The sequence below is a fragment of the Crocodylus porosus genome, unplaced genomic scaffold (genome assembly GCF_001723895.1).
Source record: "Crocodylus porosus isolate Cpor-Errol unplaced genomic scaffold, CroPor_comp1, whole genome shotgun sequence".
In the NCBI taxonomy this organism is placed as follows: Eukaryota; Metazoa; Chordata; order Crocodylia; family Crocodylidae; genus Crocodylus; species Crocodylus porosus.
This window is the reverse complement of record NW_017728918.1, coordinates 48,739,417-48,763,446: the sequence shown is the minus strand read 5'-3', so window position 1 is coordinate 48,763,446 and position 24,030 is coordinate 48,739,417. Positions and strand designations below refer to the sequence as shown.

The 24,030-nt window shown below is 40.9% G+C and overlaps 1 protein-coding gene across 1 annotated transcript in view; it reads left to right on the top strand.

The window, feature by feature from the left end:
- LGSN (lengsin, lens protein with glutamine synthetase domain) overlaps nucleotides 1-24,030 on the top strand; it is a 44,195-nt gene that overhangs the window by 15,079 nt on the left and 5,086 nt on the right. Inside the window, exon 2 of the mRNA XM_019538154.1 lies at nucleotides 782-1,790. Coding sequence (XP_019393699.1) covers nucleotides 782-1,790 — 1,009 coding nt within the window. The remainder of the gene's footprint in view (nucleotides 1-781; nucleotides 1,791-24,030) is intronic.

Below are 24,030 nucleotides of genomic sequence, written 5' to 3'. Positions count from 1 at the left end.
GGGGAGGGGGATCACATGTATTAAGCACCCAACATTTCAAAATGGCTGAGGGGGCACTTTAACTAAAGCTCCTTTGATGAGTTTTAGTTAAAGCACTCCCGCGGCCATTTTGAAACACCAGACACTTAATAAACGTGATGGTGAGGCACGCTGAAGCATTGTAATTAGAACGTCAGAGCATGTATATAGAGACCAGAACTGCAAATAGTGTCCCAGCATGACATAGGTTACACATTATTTTTCTAATTTTACATCTAAGGGTCTCATTGGCACTTTTTAACCTTAACATTGTACAATATTCAGTTACTTGTCTGCTATGACCCCTAGTTCCTTTTTAGAGTCACTGCTGACCAAAAAGCAGTCTCCCACTAGGTTTGGTCTGTATTCTGTGTACCTAGATGCTTACATTCCCTTTTGACTTCACTAAAACATTTTCTTTTCACATTAGAAGTCACATTTACACTTGGCACACAATGGGCATGGCTGATACTCTTCCATCTTAAGTATGCCCTCAATAGTAAAAAACTTTAAGAGCTAGGGCACCAGTCTTGCTCTAAATGTGCTAAAACCAAGGAATGAGGCTCCTGAAAGAAGATATAATTGCAGAACCTGAATTACAAGTCACTTCCCCCTTAGATCCTCTTAAGCAAAAAATAAAAAATAAAAACAGGAGTCTCGCACGATAACAAAATGCAGTTAGTGATCCTCACTGTTGCATGCTATTCCAATTCTCTTTCACTCATGCATATTATTTGTCTATGTATTTTGTTGATGGTTACAGAACACAGACACAGCTGGACATGACAATGATGAAGTTGATGGCGGCAATATATGTGGATTAAGAATGAAAAAAGGAGTCAGAGTTACTAAAACAAGTAATCTCCCATTAGGACGTGAGAAAGTGGAGGTCTCCTACTCTGCAGATCCTACCTTCTCTTACAATTCTTCTCTTCAAAGAACAACTGGTCCTGCAGAACTACAAATGGACTTACCTTGTCAAAAACCATGTTGTTTCCCTCAAATGCCAGAGCACAATCAAGGGAGGAATGACAGTACTCTTAAGGAAGACAATTCAGAAAAAAACTTGTCAGAGGAAACGCAAGAAGCCTGCAAAGATGACAAAGCTGGGCGAGTGATGATGGAAAGAGAAAAGAAATATAAAGAAGTAGAAGCATCAAACAAAGAGCATCACCAGCCTTTGGTAACAGAACCCAGATGCAAAGATAAAGTGAGCTGTTCAGAAACAGCAGGCAGAGATGTTCCATGTGGCCCAACAAAGATATCAAGCAATGAGAATAAATGTGGGAGAAAGGAAGAGGAAAATGACAAGATTTCTGTGACAATGAGTAATTTTACAGTCCAGGAGAAAGATACTGAAGAATTTTTTGCACCAGGGCCTGCAGTTTCCATGCACACACCACAAGAACAGAAAAACTGGCTAAGCGAGAGTCTTTTGCTTAGTAGCAGGGCCAAATACAGCAGCAAATCAAATGGCTCTTCTCTCCATCCACCTCTGTTGAACCTCGGAGAAAAAACAGTTGACAAACAAGATCGTTCCTTTGAGACCTCTTTCCCCCTTTTTGGAGAAGAGATTCAAACACCCCAGAGAATACACAACCAGGGAGCAGGGAAGACAAGCAATCCTCTATTTTTTCTTAGCTCTGCTGGATCTGATCAGCAACAGTCAGAAGGCAGTGAGATGGAGCATCGCTTTGTAAGACAACCGACAGCTCATAAAAGTGCAAGCAGTCCTCCAGAAATTAAATTCAACACTTCTCCAGGCCAGACTGGTAAGAATGTGAAACTATCACCTGCCGTAAAATTGAAGAACAGTCAAATTGTTTAAAAAAATGGAAAACTTAAGTCGGAATTAATGTTTTATACAGTTGACTACAGCAGTTACCAGGCACATGACTGGAACTGATCACAAGTTCTGTGGTACTTCTGCTCAGTTTTTTCTACAGCAAAGTGTTTACAAAGCCCAACTGCCTGGCAAGAACTGTTGTGCACAAGTGGTCATGTCTTGTTCACTAAAACTGAGATATTTTCTCATTTAAACTGAGCACAGGCAACATTTCCCAGAGGCCTGTTAGTCACAGGGAAGCTGTGAAAGCTCCTGGGTTTCTTGAAATTTTCTTTTTGTTAACATTTCCAGCAGTGAAAATTGCTCCCATGTAGAGATGATGTTTTCAGTTATTAGTCCTGAGAGAGGCTTGGAATGCAAAAACATCTAATGTGAACAATAGGGAAAGAAAAGCAAATGAAGCAGAGAGCTTACACTTATCTTCATGCTGTTCAATAAGTCCATTTGGGAAAGTGTTTATAAAGCCAATTAATTGCTACAAATAGACTGTGTTTTCTTAGAAGCAGTGAAAATTAAACTACCAGGTTAACTACATCAGTAAACTGAAAGTTACTATTAGCTGTAATAGTAATAATAGGTTTGTAATAATGACTTTAGGCAGGTTGGTTTTGTTTGTAATGTGGAAAGCACAGAAACAACAAATTATTTCTGGAGATTGAAAAGTATCAGGCTAATACGAATTTAGGTCAGGGGGAATGGCCCACAGATAATTTTACCGTGTTTTTATACTTTTACATGTACCAGAAGATTAATGAGATGTACTGATTATTTTGATTTGGTGGCCAAATCTCTGAATCTGAATTGAATCAGAGTACCCTTTAATCTCTTTGAATCGAATTGGAACCCTCCAAATTGATTCAGAGAGATTTGGAAAGATTTGGAGATTTGGCCACAGACATAGCTTTAAATGTTTTTTCTGCATAACTCTAGGTAGCAGGGACTTGTGAATGCTGCGATGCTGGGGTGCATGGAGTGTTGGGTTCCCCAGAGTGGTTGGCAGCAGACCCAGAAGTGGACCAGAAGCACTTCTGTTCCACTTCTGGTTTCGCTGCCAAGCATGTGGAGGACCCCTGCACTCCTGTGGGGTGCAGTGCAACATTCACAAGCCATGCCTGCTACCTTGAGGTATGTAGAAAAAACTCCTAAAGCTGTGTCTATGTCCAAATCACTGATCTTCCAAATTTGCATTGAATCTTCAGATTCGGCTGAATAGAATCAGGGACAGTGATCCAAATCAATGAATCAAATCACTGCCCCTCATTTGGGCCATATCTGAATCTGAATCTGAATCGAATAGAACCCACTTCTCACACCCCTATTTAAGATCATGTGACCTATAATCTTGTGCACCATTTTAAAGTTATCCAACTTTCAGAAAAAAAAGTCATCTTTTGCATGTAAGGAAATGCTGCTGAAGATGAGTTGAAGAAGATGCAATTTGAAAACAATTCAAACTGCAGGAGAAATTTTTAGTATATTTAATGAATCAACTGGGTTGAAGTTTGAACAGGGTACTAGGATGCATCAATATTTGTGCTCTCCCACAGTTAATTGAGTGAATTACTAAAGAGGCCATGCTTCAGATGTACAAAATATTGAAAACACATATTGCAGCAGTTTCTGCTAAGATCATATTTAATGTATGAGAACAGTTGAGAAAGAATAGGATATTTTTCTGTATAGACTGGATCCACATCTAGGTTGTTTGATGTTATTATCATTAGTGAATGAACTGCCAGTGGAATTCATTGCCAAGTTGTTCATCTTGCCACTATTTGCCCTTAAATTAATGAAGTGCATTGATAAATTGTAAAATAAAAACAGGAATAACTTTTTTTCAGCCTTACATTATCTACAGGACAAAAACAGACCAATAGATACCATTTCAGAGGCTATGTGACCACGACTGATCATAATATGAATTACATTTAAATCTCATAAAGAAAACTATAACAGAGAATTAGAGGTTGTTTTGCCATAATTAGAACATGCTGTGAAATCTCTGAATTTAAAAACAAAACTCTTGAGGTCCAAGTTCGATTTAGCTTGAAACATATATTTTATACATATGCATTTTAATACATATATTTGCAGTAGTACTATAGGACAAGAATAGTGTCAAACAGAATACATTCTCCTTTGCATAGCAGTGTTGCCATTTAGTTAGAAATATGTAGTTCAAAATTTGTTTTCATTGGCAAAAATCATGGCTTAAATTCAGAGAAAGCTGTTTAGCAAAAAAGGAAAAATTCAAGAAACCCAGTCTTTTACAATCAAATTCATTTCTAAGACAAAAAATCTTAGCGCTGACAAAAATCTTTAATAAGGCTTTACATTAGCAATATTATACAAAATATAAGAGTTATAAGAGTTTTCTTAATGTAAGTATTATTAGATTTAACCCCAATTGTTTTCTTTTATTATTAAAATACAATTTTAATTGACTTGATTTAGCTAAGAGTTAGAGCCAAATCTTAGAACTAAAACAATGTAAACTTTGGGGATGCTTGAAAATACACGCAATTACCTAAATTAGGTTAAACTGAAGGACTTGCTAAAAAATGTTCAAACTGTGGTGTTTTAAATTTACATATAGAAATAAGTATGTTTTCTATCCATTCTTATTTTATTAATATAATCAGAGCTAAGTAGCAGATTTAGACTGGTAAACTAGGCTCTGAAATCAGACTTGGGCAGAATTTAATGTCAACATTGCAAAAACCAGCCTTGTAGGTGCTCTTATTCACTCATGGCAGAATCCAGTTTAGTCCCTTACATGACTGTACTTAGGTGCTTCATTGCCAGCTGTTGGAAGGTGATCCCAAGGAATGAGATAAGTCTGAGCTGCTTATACAGTGAATGGGGAGAGTTAGGTGCTTCTATAGGGCAATTCAAAGAAACCAGATGCTAAGCATGCAGCTCCCCAGAGCTAGACAATATGATGTGTGACTTAACTCCTGCTCCTCCCCATAGCCTAGACACCTAACTCAGGGTCTGTTACACCAGGTCATGGGCAGCCAATCTGGGGGCACTTGGGACTTGAGGTGCCAACCAGGATCAGGAGAAGCAAGTGTTGCCCTGAGGGGTCAGGCCAACTCTCAGGATCTCAATATAGTGCTGTTAGACAGGATGTGTAACACAATTGCACATATACAAACACACAAATCAATTAGGTGCATACACACGCACACTACCAGCTCATTCACATACACATTCAAACCAGTCTGGGCACATGCATACCTATTACCAATTCAAGCACATACACTATTCACCCCAAAAGTCAGACACCGATCACTAATTCGTATATCATGCACACAATGCCATATGTATATACACACATACACACATATATATACATATATATACACACACACTCTCTCTCTTTCTCACGCTAGGAACTCAAATACAAACACGTTCAAAATAACTAGTCTAGGTTCATGCACACCTATCAGCAGTTTAAGCCCATATGCGCTACACACACCAAATTTAGACAGTATCAGTTACCATGTACCAACACCTGCACATCCAATACACATACGTGGATTACTAATGCATATACCACACACACACACACACAATGATATCTATATATGTGTATATATATGTATTCACTAATTTACACACGTATCACCCACCTACACATATGCACAAGTGAGTTCCTAAGTTGGGTATTGTGATATGTATGTATGTATGTGCTTGGTGTACTTGGGATACCTGGGGAAAGGTTAAAGTAAGAAAGTAGAATTGTAGGGAGCGAAAGTCACCAGGACAGGGATTAGAACTGGTAGACTAGAGGGGCCTAGGCAAAGAGCTGAGGCTCAGCACTAACTTTAGGTTAACTGATTTTAATTGATTAAAGATAACACCCCAAACCTATAAAACAGGGGAGCAATGCCAGCACAGAGCTGGGGCTGGAGCCAGAGCTACAGGGGAGCTGAAAAGGTAGATGGGGAAAGCAGGGAAAATGGGACTAAGGGAAAGTGTTGGTGTTAAAGAGGGGCTCTGGATGCGGGCAGCCAGAGGATGGCTCTGGGGCAGCTAGACAAGTGGCAAGGAGTAGCAGTAGGTGCTGGGAGCTGGGAAGCTGGGGGCAGGGGGTGAAATGACTACAGAAGGTGCAGGGTAAGCCTGAAAAGAGAGAGACAAAAAGAGAGTGGAAAATCACAGGAAAAGTAGCAGGAGAGACTGAAAGGTGGCAAGGCAGCAGGAAAGCAAAGAAAGGCAGCAGAAAGTAACAGGGAAAGGCAGTAGGAGCATGGGAAGCTGGGAGACAGCAGAAGAATCACAGGAAAAGTGGAAGGAGAGACTGAAAGGCAGCAGGGGCAATGGGAAAGCAGAGAAAGGCAACAGAAAGTCACAAGGAAAAGGCAGTAGGAATTGAGAGGAGATTAGGAAACTAGTAGAGAGGGGTGGGGGCTAGAGCTGAGAGAGAGAGGAGAGAGAATGAGGCTGGAATTTAAGATAAGGAAGGGACTGGGATTTAGTAACACCTGACCCAACTTGGGGTTGCAAATGACAGTGGTTTTATTGAACAGGGGAGATGGTGACACAATGTCTTATTGGTTTCCTTGCAACCACACACACACAATGGCAGCAGGGGTTAGAGAGGCTTGGTGCAGGGGCTGAATACCAGAAGGAGAGAGAGAGAGAGAGAGTCCAAATTGTAGGAGGAGGTGTGCAGGTAATATCTACCTATCCAGGCTGGAAAGGGGTTCTTGTCCAGTAGGTGTTGTCCAGAGGGGGGTTGCCAGCATGGCCTCTGGATGGATAGGTGATGTGGCATGGTGCTGGTCCAGAGAGAGAGGGCATCCCACTGGCTCTGTCTTCACTGCCCCTTTTTATAGGGGCAGACCTTGTGTGACCCTAGTGACGGGAGGCATGCTCTGGCAAGGGTCAGCCCCTGGCGTACTGAGCATGTGTGCTCCATGCAGGGATGTGCAGTTTTGAGTGTCTGTAATGGTGAGAGTTGCTGGTTCTGCAGGGACTTTTGTCTTTCAAATGCTGGTCTTGTCTCTGTTCCTGGATGAGGTCCATGGTTCCTGGATGAATCAATGCAAGGTGATGGCCCAGTCATTACAGGCCATTCAGTAGACAGCCTGCTACCGCTGTATTTCAGTCATTCCCAATCATTCTCATTCATCAGGGAACCCATTTACATGGGAGGGGTACAGTGAATCATACTGTTGCAACATGGGATACCCAGGCAGAGGACACAAGATGGAAGCTTGACATATAAACTGGAAACTTGACATGACTTTGGTTCACTTACAAACACAGGCCTAAACCATATAATATCCATATGAAACAATAAAAATCAATACAAAAATGATAAGAATATAATATACAACAGTAAGAATCAATACAAACCTAATAATAATACAATATAAAACAGTGGCTATCCCAAACCAAAAACTTGCTACTAAAATAAAGATATTTAAAGCTTATTCTAAGTCTGAGCTCATTTATACTTCTCTATAGGGAATAGAAAGGGAGAGAAAAAGTCAAAAATGGTTGGGGAAGGGGAAGGAATGCATTTTAAAATATATTTTAAAAAAAGAAAAACTGGGGGTTTTGGGTGAATCCAAGTGCCAGCCAGGTCAGGAAGTTAGGAGGTCAGCCCAAGAGCATGGTCTAGCAACATGCTGAGTCAAGAAACTGTGAGATCAGGCAAAGGATGGAATTAAAGATCAAGAAGAGAGTAGAGGCAGAGCAAGCCAGAGGCAACAGTGAAGAGGTCTGAGATCAGGTTGAGCTTGAGCCCTATTGCTCAGAAACTTTCTGTCCTTGCTCAGGAGCTTATATGGAGGAAGTAAAAGATCAGCTGACCCAGACCAGCCACTCTGGTGACAGGGAGTGGGCAGAGGGCTACACCCTGATGGAAGCTTCAGACCAACCTCGCCCAGTCTGGGTGTCAGTTAAGGTGGCAGACAGGACTAAGGCCTCAGGTTTGAGGCTATGGACTGACTATACACATCTGTTCACTCAGGATTCAAACTGTGTATTCATGGGACAAATCCACCCTGGTCACTTCATTAGCTATAATTAATCTATGTATCCTCTCTTCTGAAACTAAAAAAAAAAAAGTCACTGTGGAAGTACCTCTTGCATATATTCTTTTATTTTGAGCAAAACAGATTTTACATTTGGCAGACAACAGAAGCACACACAGGTTCACAATTCATCAGAGAAAGAAAATTATTTTTAACTAGAAAGACAAGCAAAATCTTTCAGCCAGCTTGGACAGTGCCAGTTAGACTAGAACCTGTTATGGCTCCTTGAAACCAGTGCATCACCATAGAAACATGGGAGGTACCTAGTACGGGTGATCATGCAAAACAGTTCAGTTGCATAAATAGAGACATTTGATTTTGCTTAAATCCCTTCATATGTTAACGGTATGTACTTATGCAAATATACTTAGTTTTAAACTAGACATTAGCAATCAAAAGCCTACTAGGCTACTCAGAGATGGCACACTTGGGAGACAGAAAGAGAAGCCTTCTCAGTGAGTATTTGGATGAAGATTTAGTGTGTATATCGTATTATACAAATATTTGGTAGGCCACAGTAGTCTCTGAAATGCAATATGACTTCTACATTTCACTTGTATTAAACCAGCTGGGCCAAATTCTGAGGTCCTTATTCAGATTTTTAAATTCTATCCTTGGTTAATCAAAAGTCTTACTAATCTCAAACAAAATACTATGTAGAGGAAAAAAGTAGCATATGTAGGTGGCTATATATGGAAAACATCTTTATGTCCTACAATTCTTGCTATGCAGGTGACTGAATAAACTTTGGTGCAGTTTGCTTCAGAATTTATTGCTCCCAGGTGTGTCATTTGCACATGTACCCAGGACTGCAGCATGTTGAGCTGGGGCAGAGCAGCTGGTGGGGGGAGGGAAAGGGGCAGCAGGGGTTAGGCGGTCAGCCTGCCTGCCCAGGGCTGCTCCAACCCAGCTCAAAGTACTGCAGAGGAGCTAGCCAGCAGGCAGCCCCCACATTGAAGCACCCTTGTGCCCCAGCCAGGCCCACCAGCATCTACACATGCATCGCAACAGAGTAAATAACTCTGCCGGGTGATCGTACTTGTGTTTGGTAGTACTGTCCTATGACAGAGTTGTTTAGTTTAGTTCATCCTAATAGCACTGCATGCGTAGACGGTGATGTTTTACTGTGGAGCTAATTAGGCAACTTTGCAGTAAATGTCTCATGTAGACACACCCAGAGAGATTTCCTGTAGTGTGCTTTTTGGGCCCCACTTTCTATCAATAAGACTGGATTTGACAGGCTTTTTTGCATTAAGAAAATTTTAAAGAGAAACTAGGGAAGATTAATTGCAACACAGTGTTGTATTACTAATGCTCAAAAGCAAGAGAATAAGTACATAAAGCAGATGATGGGTTTGTTACTTTAGTAGACAGAACTGACTGATTTTCCCTGTAGACCAACATGACTACAACCTGTATCCCTGATTACTTTAGTAGAGTGAAGCAAGGGAAGGGGGGTAGAAGAGGATGACCTTAAAGAAGTGCTCTAGAGAGAAGTCATTTGTGAGGAAAGTTGTGATGGCTACATTTGATATAGAAGGAAATGGAAGCCACTGTTTTGTATACATGTAGATTTATTTTTGCATATGATCTTTCTTACATAAGGTTTACAAAGAACTTGGTAAGTGTTACTATCTGAGCAGGGAATGAAAGCAGTCTGTGCTGTGACTATTTCCTTAGTATCACAAAGACAGATAATTCATTCCAGGTTTGATAACTACTATGTAGTTAGTATGTAATTGTCCCTCTCAAGTGCCTGAACTTCATCACATCCTGCTATGCAGGCAGTTTTACAAGTACGGCTCTGCTACATTCAGGCTGTAGAAGGTGGCATAAAATAAAAAGACTCTAATGAAAGAAGATCTGCTCTCCCTGTATGTTATGAAGAACAGCCTTATGGGGCTCCCTCAGTCCTAGGGTGACGTGTTGAAAGGATGGGCCAAAATCAGATTAGTGCATCCACTAGCGACCTATGCTTCCCTACAAAACAGTCAGAAGGGTAGATACATCCTGATACCACTTCCCAGTGTGGAGCAGTTTCCCATCCTACTTAGTACAGTGGACCATAAGCCAACACTGTGCTCTTGTTGCAGAAAAAGCCAGCAGCACACCAGGTTGTTGAACAGCTCTTGCAACTCAAGGGCGGTGATTCTTCTGTTCTATACAGCACTGGTGAGGCTTCACGTGGAGTACCGTGTCCAGTTTTGCACCCTACATTTCAAGAAAGATTTGAACAGATTGTTAAGAGACACCAATTATTACAGGTCTGGGAAACATGATTTATGAGGAAAGACTAAAAGAGCTGGACAGACCTGAGAAGAATCTTCTCTCCTGAAGAAGAGATGGCTGAGGTGGGATTTGATAACCGTCTTCAAATGCCTGAAGGGAGATTATAAAGAGGATGGAAATGGGCTTTTTCCAGTGACTTTAGGGAACAGCCTTAAGCTGTAGCAGGGTAGATATAGGATGGAGATAAGAAGGAACTTTCCGACTATGCATGTAGTCAAGCATTGGAGCAAGGTACCTAGAACAGCTGTGCCATCACCATCTCTGGATATTTTCAACAGTACGTTAGATGGGCACTTGTCTGCAATGGTTTAGTCAAAGATGATCCTTCCTTAAGCAGGGGATGGAACTAAATGATGTTATGAGGTCCCTTCAAGCCCTACTGTCTTATAGTCTTATGAATTACCACTGACTACAAAAATGTGCTGCCTGCTTTAGGTAAGCTAAGAACTGAAAACAGGCTTTGGCCCTATGGATTGAACATTCCTCTTATAGCCTGGTCTTTAGTCAGGCCAGATTCTCATATAAGTTGCATGGCCAAGTAACAGGACCAAATGTCTGAGTGGACACCACACTGAAAATGTGTTCTTGGGAGTCTGGCCAATACCAGCTCAGGAACCATGTGGGACATCTGGGATTTTTTTTTTAAGAAAGAGAAGTCTATTTTAAGACCATTTTTTTGCACTTAAAAACCCGCTGTCTCTGTTGGAATTTGGGGTACACAGAGAAGAGTGGGACCTCCCTCCAGTTTTGTAAAAGTCCCTTCAGTGGCTAACCCCTGGGACAACTGAACTGCTATAAGTATTAGTACTGTACGTTTCTCACTTAAGTTTTCACTTTAAAGAAAATCCTGTAAAACAACTGATAATTGAGTACATTAATTATTTACCAGGGGTTTTGTCACTTCTGTGAATTCTTTTAAAAATGAATGACCTCATACTAAGTCATCTATTACTATTTATGACACTCTAATGTTAAGAAATAAATCACTTATGAAGTCTTTAAGGACTTAAATATGAAACCAAGATGTTGCTGGTGGACCTTGCTTGCACTGAATTTAAGGAATTTTGCACTAATGTCAGTGGAAGCTGGAGCCTCTTCATGGTTATAAAAGAGAAAATCTTGCTCTATATCTTACATGCAGCTTGAAAAGAATGGCCACTATGGTCCTGCTTTGTAGGCTGGAAATGGAAGTGTAGCCTACATAATAGATCTACACAGATATTTCAGTAGACCCTCAAAGCATATAATTTGTTGTTTTAGGGACTCCATACTATCTACCTTCCCAATCATTTCCACACCACATCTCCCTCCTATTGTGGGGGTCCCCAAGGGCTCTCTTGTTGGCCCACTCCTGTTCTCTGTATATTCTAATCTGTTCATGTCACTGGACAGCTCCATCAGTCTACCTTGGACAGGTATCCCTAGTCTTTCAACTCAGTTAGTGAAATCTCTTCTCTCCCCTTTCACTCTGTATCACTGTCTACCTATTCTCCAACCAGTAAAAAACCTCAGATATCCAGATTATATTCCTAGCCTGTCCTTTTGACCACATCACAACCACTTTTAATCTCATCATTAAATACTCCTTCTGCAGCACATACAGAACCTATTTCTCTTACCTTCATGGTATTGCATAACTCTTCTTCTTTGTTATCCAACCCTGTAATTTAGATAACGGACACAAGTAAAGGCGTGTTTAGCTTTTCTGGTGTTATGATTACATTTACATGCTTCTATAGCTGTGTGAGAAGTGAAAAGCCATTGTAACTTTAATTCTGTTTTTTTCAGTTAAAACTGCAGTTTAGGCTCACTTCTAGTGCTACAGGAGCATGTGGAGATAATAGTTATCCTATGTGATTTTTTTAACAGTATGACCAAATCCCAGTGGCAACTCTGTCCCTTTTAAAGAAACTTAAATTTAGGTCTATCTGCAGTCTTATATGCCTTTTTTACACATGCTTCCAGGTGGAGGGGGCAGCTTTTGGAGCCACTATAATTAAAACTCCCACAATGTCACTTGTATTCAGTGTCCTGCACTTCAAAATGGTGGTAGGGGTGCTTTAACTAAAGCTTGTTTAAGGAACTTTAGTTAAAGCACATTCCCCACCATTTTGAAGTGCAGGATGCTAAATACAAGTGATGTGGATGCTGCTGGAGCATGCTAATTTGAATGCTGGTGAACACTTGATTGGTCGAATCTGCTCCAATGCATGGTAATTAGCACGTGTCAGAGTAGAAGTCCAGAAAGTATATAGGTGCCCATTGTGTGGGCCCCACCTATTCCACTCTACAAGTTGCTTCCATACATTTTTTCATACATTTTAAAGCAAAAAGGGACCATTATGATGATCTAGTTTGATCTACTGCATAACAGTCCATATAATTTCATCAGATGAAAATCTGTAGGATATTAAAGACATTCACTCCTGATTTAAAAAAAAATTAAGTGCTGGAAAGTAAGTTGTTCTAGCAATTTGACTATTTTTTTTTCATGGTAATCTTCACCTGATTTCTGATATATGGCCAGAACATCCTTCTCTATCTAGCCCTCCAAATCACTGCCATCTTCTTATTCAATTTCCTCACTAGTGTCCACTTTTATGAAGGTTCCAAGAATTCAAGCCTGAACTGCTTCAAATGACTTATATAACATAATGGTTTCTAAATTAACTGAAAAAAGCCTAATGATATTTGTGACCTGCTCAGTGAAAACATCTATTCCGTTGCAGCAGCTGCTAAAAAAGGAAAACAAAATATTGGCAGTCATAAGGAACAGAATGACACTGAAGACTGAAAATATGATGTAATTCTCAATAATAAGTTAAAAACCTTTCCCCACAAAAACTGATATTAAAAAATTATTGCCAACTTCCCCTAAGTTGGTCAAAGGTTCAGTTCAACCATTGGGCTAGTATGGTTAAGGCATGCCAGTTTCTATAGTTAATAGCACACTATGGAGGACTGGATCAGCATCCTATCCATCTGCCTTTGACTTCATAGTTCAAATGACCAGCTATCCATTTACTGCTGAGTTGACTTATCAAGACTAGGAGTCTAGTCTACTTAACTCTACAAAGTTCACAGCTTAGTTGCAGAGCTGATTTTGCAGTCATTTCCCAATGGTCCCACACTTTGCCGCTGTATACTGTATAATTTAAATAATAAATGTAGGAAATTCCCCAGAAAGTAAATTATATAATAAATATAAACATCAAATTTAAATCTAAATTTATATACAATATGAATTGTAACATATCATCATAATTTATTATATGTAGCACTCCACAAAAAAGTTTAAAAATACTAATAAATGCTAACCTTAATAGAAATAATTCATTTTAGGTGATGAATGCTAGCATGCAACATCCACCAGCAGTTGCAGCTGACATTCTTTGTCTACAGTGTGAAAACTTGTCCATACACAGTGACTGCATGTTCTGTGTCCACTGAATTGGTTGGAATTGTAAGGCAGTATTTTGCCAAATTGTAGAGATGTGGAAACTGATCAGAAACAGAATCCCAAAACTAAATTACATTCAAAGGCATCTGGCATTCTTTGGCAAAGTACATGTAAGCAGCACATTCTTTGTCATGTCTTTCTACCATCTGGGGATTGATTCAATTATCTAAGGGTTAAATCTCAGAAAAGGCACCTGATTTGAGTAAAAAATGTATTTAAAAAGTAGGCAGCTGGCTGTTTAAATAAAGGTGGTAGTGACTTATCATACTTGTAGTACTGATTTAATTTTGCAGCTATTGCCTGAAATTGTTCTTGTCTGCCTTGGTTTTCAGTTTGACAGTCTGAAAATTGTAATGCCATATCTTTGACTTATAAAATCTATCAGTTTGGTGTGAGCTTTGTGTACCAAAACCTGCTGACTTTCAAAACTTGTTAAAAGGTCCATGAATCGGATTATGTTTTTAGCCAAAACTTAACTTGATTTTCAGTGTTGCTCTGTTTTAATAAATCACAGGTCACATCCAGACGAGTACAGTCATGTGGTATATAGCACCACAAACAGGTTTGCAGTACCACATACTGCACAGTCTGGTGTTCTCTGCACTGCATATAAAGGGGTAAAAAAAAGTGGAAAAAACCCTTACTGAAAAGTGGAACTGGGTTGCCTGGAGCTGTGCTGAGGTGGCCAGCAAGGCTCTGCCTTGCAGGATCACCACAGCTGCAGCCCCTAGAGGCTCCCAGGAGCCCAGGCAAGAATGCTGGGGCCAGTACAGTGCTGGATCCAGCCCCCCTACCTTCCATGGCATAACTTGCTATGTGGCAAAGCGTGCATGTCACAGGCGTTCCCTGGAAACAAGTAGCAGTGGTGCAAGGTGTGTCATCGCTACTTGCCCCCAATGAACCAAAAGTTCATGCACGTCTGGACGCTCCCACAAAGTTGAAGCATATACTGTGTTCTGGGTGTGATTTCAATCTCACTGCACACAAATTACTGTTAGTCACAGGCAAGTGGTAAGAGGGGCATGGGGGGGCATGTGTCCCCCCTGAGATTGACCCTGAACTCGGCACCGAGTTGTTGTGTGGGCCAGTGGGGTGTTGGGGGGTGGGGGTGGACACTAAGCTGTGGCACAGAAGTATAGGAGTTGATATGGGGCTTTTGGCCTACTCCTGGGCCCGCCCACAAATTGTGTCTTCCTGGACTCAGGAGGCACCAGTCACCACTGCTGGTAGTACCTAATATTTTTTGCATTATTTTCATGATCTAACCATTCAAACCATGAATTCCACCTTGTAAGCACTGGATTTGGTGGAAGTCACACAGTTGCATTCAGATCCCTGTTTTGATTGGCGATGGACTCCCCATATAGAAGCTAATGGCCCTGACAATGTTTGAAGGTGTTTTTAAAAGATAAAACCAGGATATCCACATCAGAAGACATGTATGTCAGATACCACTTACTAAGGAAAGAATGTATGCATTGCAGGTAACGTGGATTGCGTTGGGCATCATTCCATGGAGCACATCAGAGAAAACTTGGCACATATACATTGCGTTATCCGAGAGAAATTCTGAGATACTGTTAAAGTCTAAACCATAATTTACAACTGCCTGCACTACAGTTTGTGTTACAGTTGAAAAATTTACAGACTTGAGTTGAACCAGATCTGTTTGAAAAACAGGGAGGTCTCAGTCTTTCTGGCACCCAAGTACAAATAAAATGTAGAGTACATAGTTATCCTGTGCATCTGTTGCTTCATCTGCTACAGCTGAAATTGAATTATATTCTGCCAATGCAGATTTTGTAGACTAAACATGCAAAGCAGTTACTTCTGGTAGAAAATCCTGGTAAAGTTTGTTTGCACATGGGAAACTACCAACATTTGTTATGTACTTGTTGAAATGCTCCCTTAGTTTCAGGTTATTATTTTTTTCCAAATGTATGTTGGCAGCAGTGAATGCCTCCACTAGGTTGAATGTAACTTATGTTCTTGTTAAACTGCTTTCAATGGTTCTTTTAGGCTAGGAACATAAACAGGTTTAAGTAAACAGAAACTGGTTTAAACCTGTAACAGAAAATAACCCTTCCTGGTTTAAGTTAAATCAGAGTCCCCCAACATCCTAGCATGCTCTGCATCCTTGGGCTGGGCTCTCTGTTCCAGTGGTGTAGGGCTGGCCCTGCCCCAGCTGCCAGTGGGGACTTTTCTATCTCCAGCAGCCAGGAGCAGGGTGGGTTTTTCTACTTCACCCCCTTCTTGGCTGCCAGCTGGGACAGGGGAGTAAATCCCCCACTGCTGGCTTCCCCCCTCTGCTGGGCATGGGGTGGGCACCTCAGCTGGCAGGTGTGGCAGGGCCTGGATCCAGGGCAGGGACAAGGCCCTGGGCTGCAGCTTTGCCCAGGAGGTGCCAGGCAGCCAGTGCTTTGACCCCCTGAGCTGGCTCCAGCGAAGCAGTGGCAGTAGGGTTCATGGTCACTCAGTAGCCCCTGGGATGGCAGGAGGGGTCTGGAATGGAGGTGGGAGAGGGAGGGGGGAGGAGACTGCCTTTTTTCATCCCCAATCCCTCCTTAGCTGGCCTGCCAGCCAAGTAGGGGTCACAACTGGTAATTGCCCAGAGCCCAGCTTTGGGGAAGCTGCAGTGAGGACTTTACTCCCCCAATCTTGGAGTGGACGGATCACCTGGCCATGCTCCCTGCCTGGCTGGCAGGCCACCTGAGGAGGGGTTGGGGGGGGGAACAGCCCCCACTGATAGCTTCCCACTCCATGTGTTGGGTGCAGCCCAGTTGGGATTCAAAGTGAGGTAGGGGGAGTTGTTTCCCCCACACTCCCTCCTTAGCCAGCCTGCCAGTTGAGTAGGGGGCACGGCTGGGTAATCCAGCCACTCCCAGCTTGGGGGGAGTAAAGCCCCTACTGCTGGCTTCCCTGCAGCTGGAAGCTGAGCTGATCACTTGGCCATGTCCCCTGCTTGGCTGGCAGGCTGGCTGAGGAAGAAGCCTGGGGGAAAATGTCTTCCACTGAAGGCTACCCCACCCCTGCACCTGGCACAGCCCAGCTGGGGGTCCAGAACTACATGGGGCCATTCCCCCCACCCCGATGGCCACTGGCTAAGAAGGGGGCATAGCCAGGCGTTTGGCTCAGCTCCTGGCTTTGGGTGTGGGGGGGAGGGAGGTTCCCCTCTCCCCGCTTCCTCAACACTGGGGAGACCCTAGCTGGGGGGTCCAGTGCTACACAGAGGGGAGGGTTTTCCCTCACACAGCCCCTCAGCCAGCCCAAACTGAGGATGGGACATGGAGAGGGGGACTGGCTCTGGGCATGGGGAGAAAGGGGAAGCGGTGCCCTGCTATGGGCTTCCCCCCTCCCCTCTTCATGGGGGAGACCTTGGCTGGGGTAGGGGGTGGGATGGGTTTTCCCCCAGACCCACTCCTCAGCCAGCCTGGACTGAGGAGGGGACATGGCTAGGGGGACCAGCTCTGGGCACTGGGAGAGAGGAAACAACCCATTGAGGCTTCCCTCCTCCCCCTTCACCAGCACTTATGAAGATCCCAGCTGGAGGTCTGGGGGGAGTGGGTTCCCCCCATGCCCTGTCCTCAGCTGACTGGAGGCTAAAGAGGGGGCATAGCTGGGGAAATCACTCATCTCTGCACTGGCCAGCAGGATGGGAGATGAGTTCTGGCGCCCCCTGGCACCTAGTATGGGCCACTGCAGGAGTCTGGCTCCTTTTCACTTTTGAAAAGAGAACGTGTTCACTTGCTTATCCATTCAATCTAAGCAGTTTACAGAAACCTGCAAAGATTGAATCAATTCAGCCTCGGGCTTTTTGACTGTCTGTCCCTAGCCTTAAACATCAAGGACATTATTATTTTTTGTTCTGACCTTCAGCCTCTGCAGAAGCCTTTCACTTTATAGCGATTCAGACTCTAGATGGCAATGAATGTTGTTTTTCCTTGATACATCCAGAGTCACGGTACAAGATGAATAAAACAATTTACCACTATCTGTAAGATAGTGTAATGTAAGATTTTTACAGGGAACTGGATTACATGATCCTGAGCTTAAATTATTTAGCTTTTTAAAATTTCTTTTTACTCATCTTCAGACTACAGTATTGCATTTAACTTATTAAAAATGGGACTGAAACAGTTTCACTTCACTGAATGGGGCCTTCACTTAGTCGACATCACTGGCAGACAGTACCTCTCAGTGAACCATCTATGTCTGCAGTTATTGTTGCATTGTCTTTGTATTGTGATAAGCATTGGGACGTTCTAAACAGTGAATAACAACTGGGAAGGGGGTTAGGTTGATCTGCAGGGAATTGCAGGCTATGTAATATTTTCTGGTGATCACACACAATGATGTTTTTTGTGGTTTCCACAAAAACTGCAAAACCATGAATTAAATAGACCCCTAATCCTGGCCTTTAACACAAGCCTGGAGCAAGCCTCAAATTCATTCCTTTGGAACTGTGGCAAAATAACACAGTCACATCACCACCATGCTCAGGATATGATAAAGGAATATAAAATAATGAATTAGGTAGAGAAAAGGTAGACTGGGTGTTCCTATTCACCTTGTACACCACCTGCCCTCAAACCAGGGGAAATGTAATGAAACTGAGATGTAGCCATTGTAGAAAAACCTTTTCTATCAGTTACTTTTACAGCACAGTGAAAATGCACCATGAAATCCATTGCCACAAAATACACCAACAACTTAGTAGGATTTATTAAAGGATTAATTGTTCCCATGGATAACAAGGATTAAAGAGAAAAACAAAATGAGAATCAAAGCAAGTTTGGAAGCAATATAAACCTGACCATATACTAACCTCTGACTAATAGGGATTAATAAGAAACATTCCCTACATGCAGGTTACTCTAGGATAAATTTTCTTGTGCGTTCCTCTGAATCAGTAGTGCTAGTAATTGTCAGAGACAGGATACTCCACTTTCTGCAGTGTGTTTTAATTCCCTTAAAGCTGTATTTCTATTTAAACTCATGTACAGACAAAGATTAATAACTGGTGTCAGAGCTTCATGATAAAAATTCATAGTCATGAAATTATTTCATTATCATTATTTTGTAGCAGGCTCTCTAGTAAAAAATTTAAAATAATCTTAGGTAGCAAAGGACATAGGGAAGGCTAAAGGAATGTGTATAACAGTATTTTAGGGTGCCCAGCTGTGTACACAATCTGGTACTTTGATACCCAGTGTTACAGCTTTACTATAAATTGTTGTTCAAACTGCCAAACAAAGCATTTTTCAATATCAGTGCATTTGTTAAGTCAGCTTCTCTTTGTCCTTGCTGTGTCCCTAGACAACATGTAGCAAAGTGTTCCTCCTGTTCAGTTCATTTCATTAGTCTGACACTTTCATCTGTAAAGGGCTGGGAAATTGTTCACTTTAGATGCAATGTGGGTTAATAAGCAACCGTGGGATACAACTACCTTTGAACAAGCAGAAAATGCCTAGCTAATACTGGACCTGAGCAATGTCTTTTATCAAGGTGCTTTTTCTATCAGTAAAAAAACCCAAATTAATGCAACCATCTTCTCTAACTAAATGCCAGCTATCTTTAAGACTCCCATTGATGTCTGGTACTAATAATTTGGCCAAGAAAGGCAGATCCTAACTGATTAAGCAAAATAATTTTCTTATGAAACATACCTGTAGTGGCTGCAAGACAAATAGGCCAAATTCAATAGGCTGAATTCTAAAAATTCCTGCTCAGTTTTACTTAAGTGGAAAACAGAGTTTTGCCTGAAAAAGACATAGGTAAAAAATAAATAGTGAATGTTTTCTTCTATACACAACTGAATTGCTATAAATATGTGAAATACATATACAAACATATATATGCACATACTTCCTTTATAAAAGATGGCCAATATGGACTTCAACCTGGTTTTAAAGAATTCAAAACCTTACAATGAAAATCTAAATTTAGTTTAATTGTCTTAACTATAGTATTTGATAATTTTCTAAGAACCTAAGGGGCATGCCTAATTTGCATAGAGTTACATAAATCAATTTTATTAAATGGATTTTAATTGGAAATAGAGACACCCATTATTTTGTATGTAAGGAGAATTGTGAAAAATAAATACAATGTTTTATATAACACAAATTAGGAAAATATGCTTTGGGAACTGGATGAACCAATATTATTATTGTTATAAGGTATTTCATAGATTCATAGATTGTTAGGGGCTGGAAGTAACCTTGTAGATCATCAGGTCCAGTCCCCCTGCACTAGGCACATAGTTATTCATTGTTATTAGAAGATAAAGAATCCTCCTTCATTTCAAAATCCTGATAAGGTTGCTAAGTAATGACAGTAATTTTAAATATCACATCATGTATGGCAACCAAGCATTTTAAAGGGAGAAAATGAATAGTGAATATGAAGATATTATAAAGTTAAATTGCCCATGAAATGTCTGATTCAAATTCATGCAGCTCATTGGGTTTTGGATCCAGTCCATAGTAAATATAAATAATATTAGTACTACCTGACTGTTATCCACTGTTTTATTAATCAACATTTTTTCTTAATTTTATTTTGGCTTCTACATAATTTCTTTTAAGAATTATATACAGTTAAATGGAAAATTTCATTTGATATAATTATCAATCAACAATAATTTTAGTCCATTATTTTTAGCTTCTATTCTTAAGATCCATATATATGTTATATAGGATCCAGATGGAAAAGCTTTTAACACTGATGGATAGTATAATTAGGTATACATGACCTTACTTATGTAGCTCATTCATGTGTTATTAATGTTTATGTGCCTTATATTTATGCTTTTCAGATTGATTTTGTATCCTGTTAGATAACCAAAGAAAGAACAGCATTTATTTTAAGTTAAAGTTATTAGGTGTGATAAATTTGACCTGAAAAGCATATTTATTTTAAGTATGAAACATTTCAGTAAGGGATCAGTTTAAAATCTAAAAAAGGGATTTACAGAATTTAAATGAAAAAAATCAAAAAACAGTCTATATTTTGGTTGCCAATGAAACTTCATCTAAAAATACAAACAAATAGGGATTTTTATTTTTGGTTTTTGGGCTATGAAAAATGCCCAGTCTTATAAAAGAACTGTTTGAACCTTCAATACTGAAACCATACCCTCCCTATCTGTACCAGAAAACCATATGCATGCAGAATCAAAGCCAGAGTCCTATTCTGACAACCAGAAAGGGTCAAAATTGACTCTGGAGATTGTTCTTAACTACCCTAGTCCACATGAGTAGCCATTTCCAAATGCAGTCAGACTGGTAAAAGCACCACTATAAGATATCTTTTATTAGACCAACTAAAATAGTTGGAAAAAGTCTTTTTTGTAAGCTTCTGGAAACAAACACCCTCGTTCAGGCAGAGGGAGAGCATCTTCAGGAGTTTTGTGCTCTTCCTGGATCATCCAGGAAGAGAGAGGGAGGGAGGGGAATGATGACCTCTAGCTGGAGTCCTTGGGTAAAAGCAGTATCTTTTATTAGACCAACCAAATAATTTTTAAGAAGTTGTTATTTGCAGGCTTTGGGACACGCATGTCGTTTCTTAGGCAAAAAAAAAAAAATTAAAAATGGTGAGAGATATGAAAGATGGTCAGAAATCCCACACGTATGAAAATGGCAGTCTTTAGAAACCTGTTCTGCAGGAATGGAAGTTTAGGAGGGTTGTAGGGAACAAAAGCAGGTTGTAGGTATCAGATGTCAGCCAGGTTGGGAGGGGTACGTAAAATCAATGCAATATTGCCAACCCAACCCTGTCAGAAACCATGAGACAAACCCTTAAAAATCAAGTGATTTGGTACACAAATTATGAGAGGCTATTTTTGAAGTGTGTGTGTGAGGGGTTACTAGTGAAGGTGTGGGGGGCTGTAGCTGTGTGTAGGGGGTTTGGAGCTCTGTTTGCTCAGGTCTGTTTGCTTACTGCCTTTGCCGGGGCCCTGGGTCCCCTCCTTGCTCTGTCAGGCACAGCACAGGGCCACCAGGGCAAAGGCAACAGTGCAGAGAGACCCAAGCAAAATACTAGTCTAAGCAGTTAGGCAAGGCATTTTAAAAGCTCCATGTCTGAAGCTAGGCTCCTAAGTAAATGGGGTGCTTAGCATATTTTCAAACTGGCCAAAATTTATTTTGGAAAAGCACAAAACACCTGCAGATGCTCCCTTTGCCTGAACAAGGGAGTTTGTACCTGAAAGCTTGCAAAAGACTTTTCCCAACTATTTTAGTTAGTTTAATAAAAGATATCTTATAGTGTGGTGCTTTTACTAGTTTGACTGCATTTGCTACAGGACAAAGGAGCATGCCTCCTGGCCAATTTGATTCTTCTTTCAGGATGGCTTATCCCAGAAGCCAATATGCAACATGCCAGTTAGTGAAAATACAAATTGTGGCTGATAGTGGATGAGAAATAGGTGTGTGGAGGGGGGATGTTAACCTGTAGCTTTGGGTAGAGGTTAATATCTTTCATTAAATCAACTAAATAGTTGCAAAAAATATTATTTGCAAGCTTTCAGACACACAAGTCCTTTCTTGGGCAAAAAACAATAGAAGACAAACAAGAGTCTACATGACCACTAAACTAAAACATCATTCCTTTCATGTTGTTATACATTTATGACAATCCCATGCATCTGAGTAATTTTTCTAAGGCAGTTGTTTTATTCAATCTTGTGTATAGCAAAATTGAGTAGTTAATTTTGACATTGGGTGTTGTGCTTTATTTATTAATGCACCATTTAACAGGTCTATTTATTAATACTTTCTGATACATTTATGTTTATAATGGGGCGTGCGGGGCCTCCAGTTTTCTGTTTGCCCAGGGCCCCATTGAACCTTAACCCACCTTTGGATCTTGGCTGCTTCTTCTGACCCTGGGTGACCTCCAGACCTGGCCACTTGTGGCTTGGCATGACATTCATGAAGTCACCTAGTCCAGACCCAATCAAAGCAGGATCATTCCTGAATAAACTAGCCCAGACATGTGTCTAACCTGCTATTGAAAACTTCCAAGAATGGAGATTCCACAATTTCTCTAGGTAGCCTATTCCAATGCTTGAACACCCTCATAGTCAGAAAGCTGCTCCTAATCTCCAACCTACATTTCCCCTGCTGCAGCTCAAGCCCATTGTTCCTAGTCTTGTCCCCTATGGTCATGGAGAAAAGCCCAACTTCATCTTCTCCATAATCTCCCTTCAGGTATTTGAAGACTTTTATCAAATCCCCCCTCATTCTTCTCTTCTTCAGACTAAATAACCATCCTAGTCCTTTTAGCCTTTCCTTATAAATCTTGCCTCCAAGGACCATAACAATTTGCCTTGCTCTGCACTGGACTGTGCACATCCCTGTTGAAGTGTGGGGCACAAAAGTGGACACAGTACTTCTAGTGAGGCCTCACCAATGCTGCATAGAGCAGAAGAATCAGTTCTCTTGATTTGCAAGAACCATTCATGTTAATATAACCCCATATGCTATGGGCTTTTTTGCAACAAGAGTACACTGTTGTCTCACATTCAGCTTATGGTTTACTGTACCCTCAGGTGCTTCTGTGCAGCACTGCAGCTTGGCCATTCATTGCCTAGAGGGGCTAAGTAGTAGGATAGACATATCCAAAACTACAAATGTCTACTACTAAGGCATAGGAAAAGTCTTTTAGTTGTAGTCTATAGAAAGATATCAAGGCATGGGTTGGGTCATATTTATATGGAAAGCAAAGCTGGTAAATTTCATTAAAAACACTACATTTCCAGCCAGTGCTATAGGAAGTCTTAAATAAAGGCTTCAGAATGGAAATTGGTTGAGGCCTTAACAATGGAGAGGGCACTGGCTTTCTATGATTACTATGATTATATTAGCCAAACAAAAAGTGCCCTGACTATGCATCATGGCTAGGTCTTTAAAATATATATATATAGAATATGAGGGAACTGTACTGAGCTGGACACAGTAGGTTCCAAATAACTCTTTACTCAATATACACAATGTGCAAGGCCTAGTTCATACAGTACATGTATATGATTTTGCCCTCTTTGGGTTCTAGCACCTTCTATAACATGGAACTGTGCGAGTATCACCAAAATGGAGATTTCATATCTCACTTCTATACATTATTAAACATATATTACTTCATTTCTATACTTTCCTTATTGCATAAATTGAAAGGAAGAGCAGACAAATGCCCTTATAGTTTGTAATTAAAACTACAATTTAAAAGACCGACAAGCGGAACATATACACAGGTAAGCAACAGGGGCCAGAGCAATGCTGAGAGTAGGGGGGCCAGTGCACACATCCTCAGGAGGCCTCAAATGCCTCTACACAAATGCTTATAGTATGGGAAACAAGCAAGAGGAACTT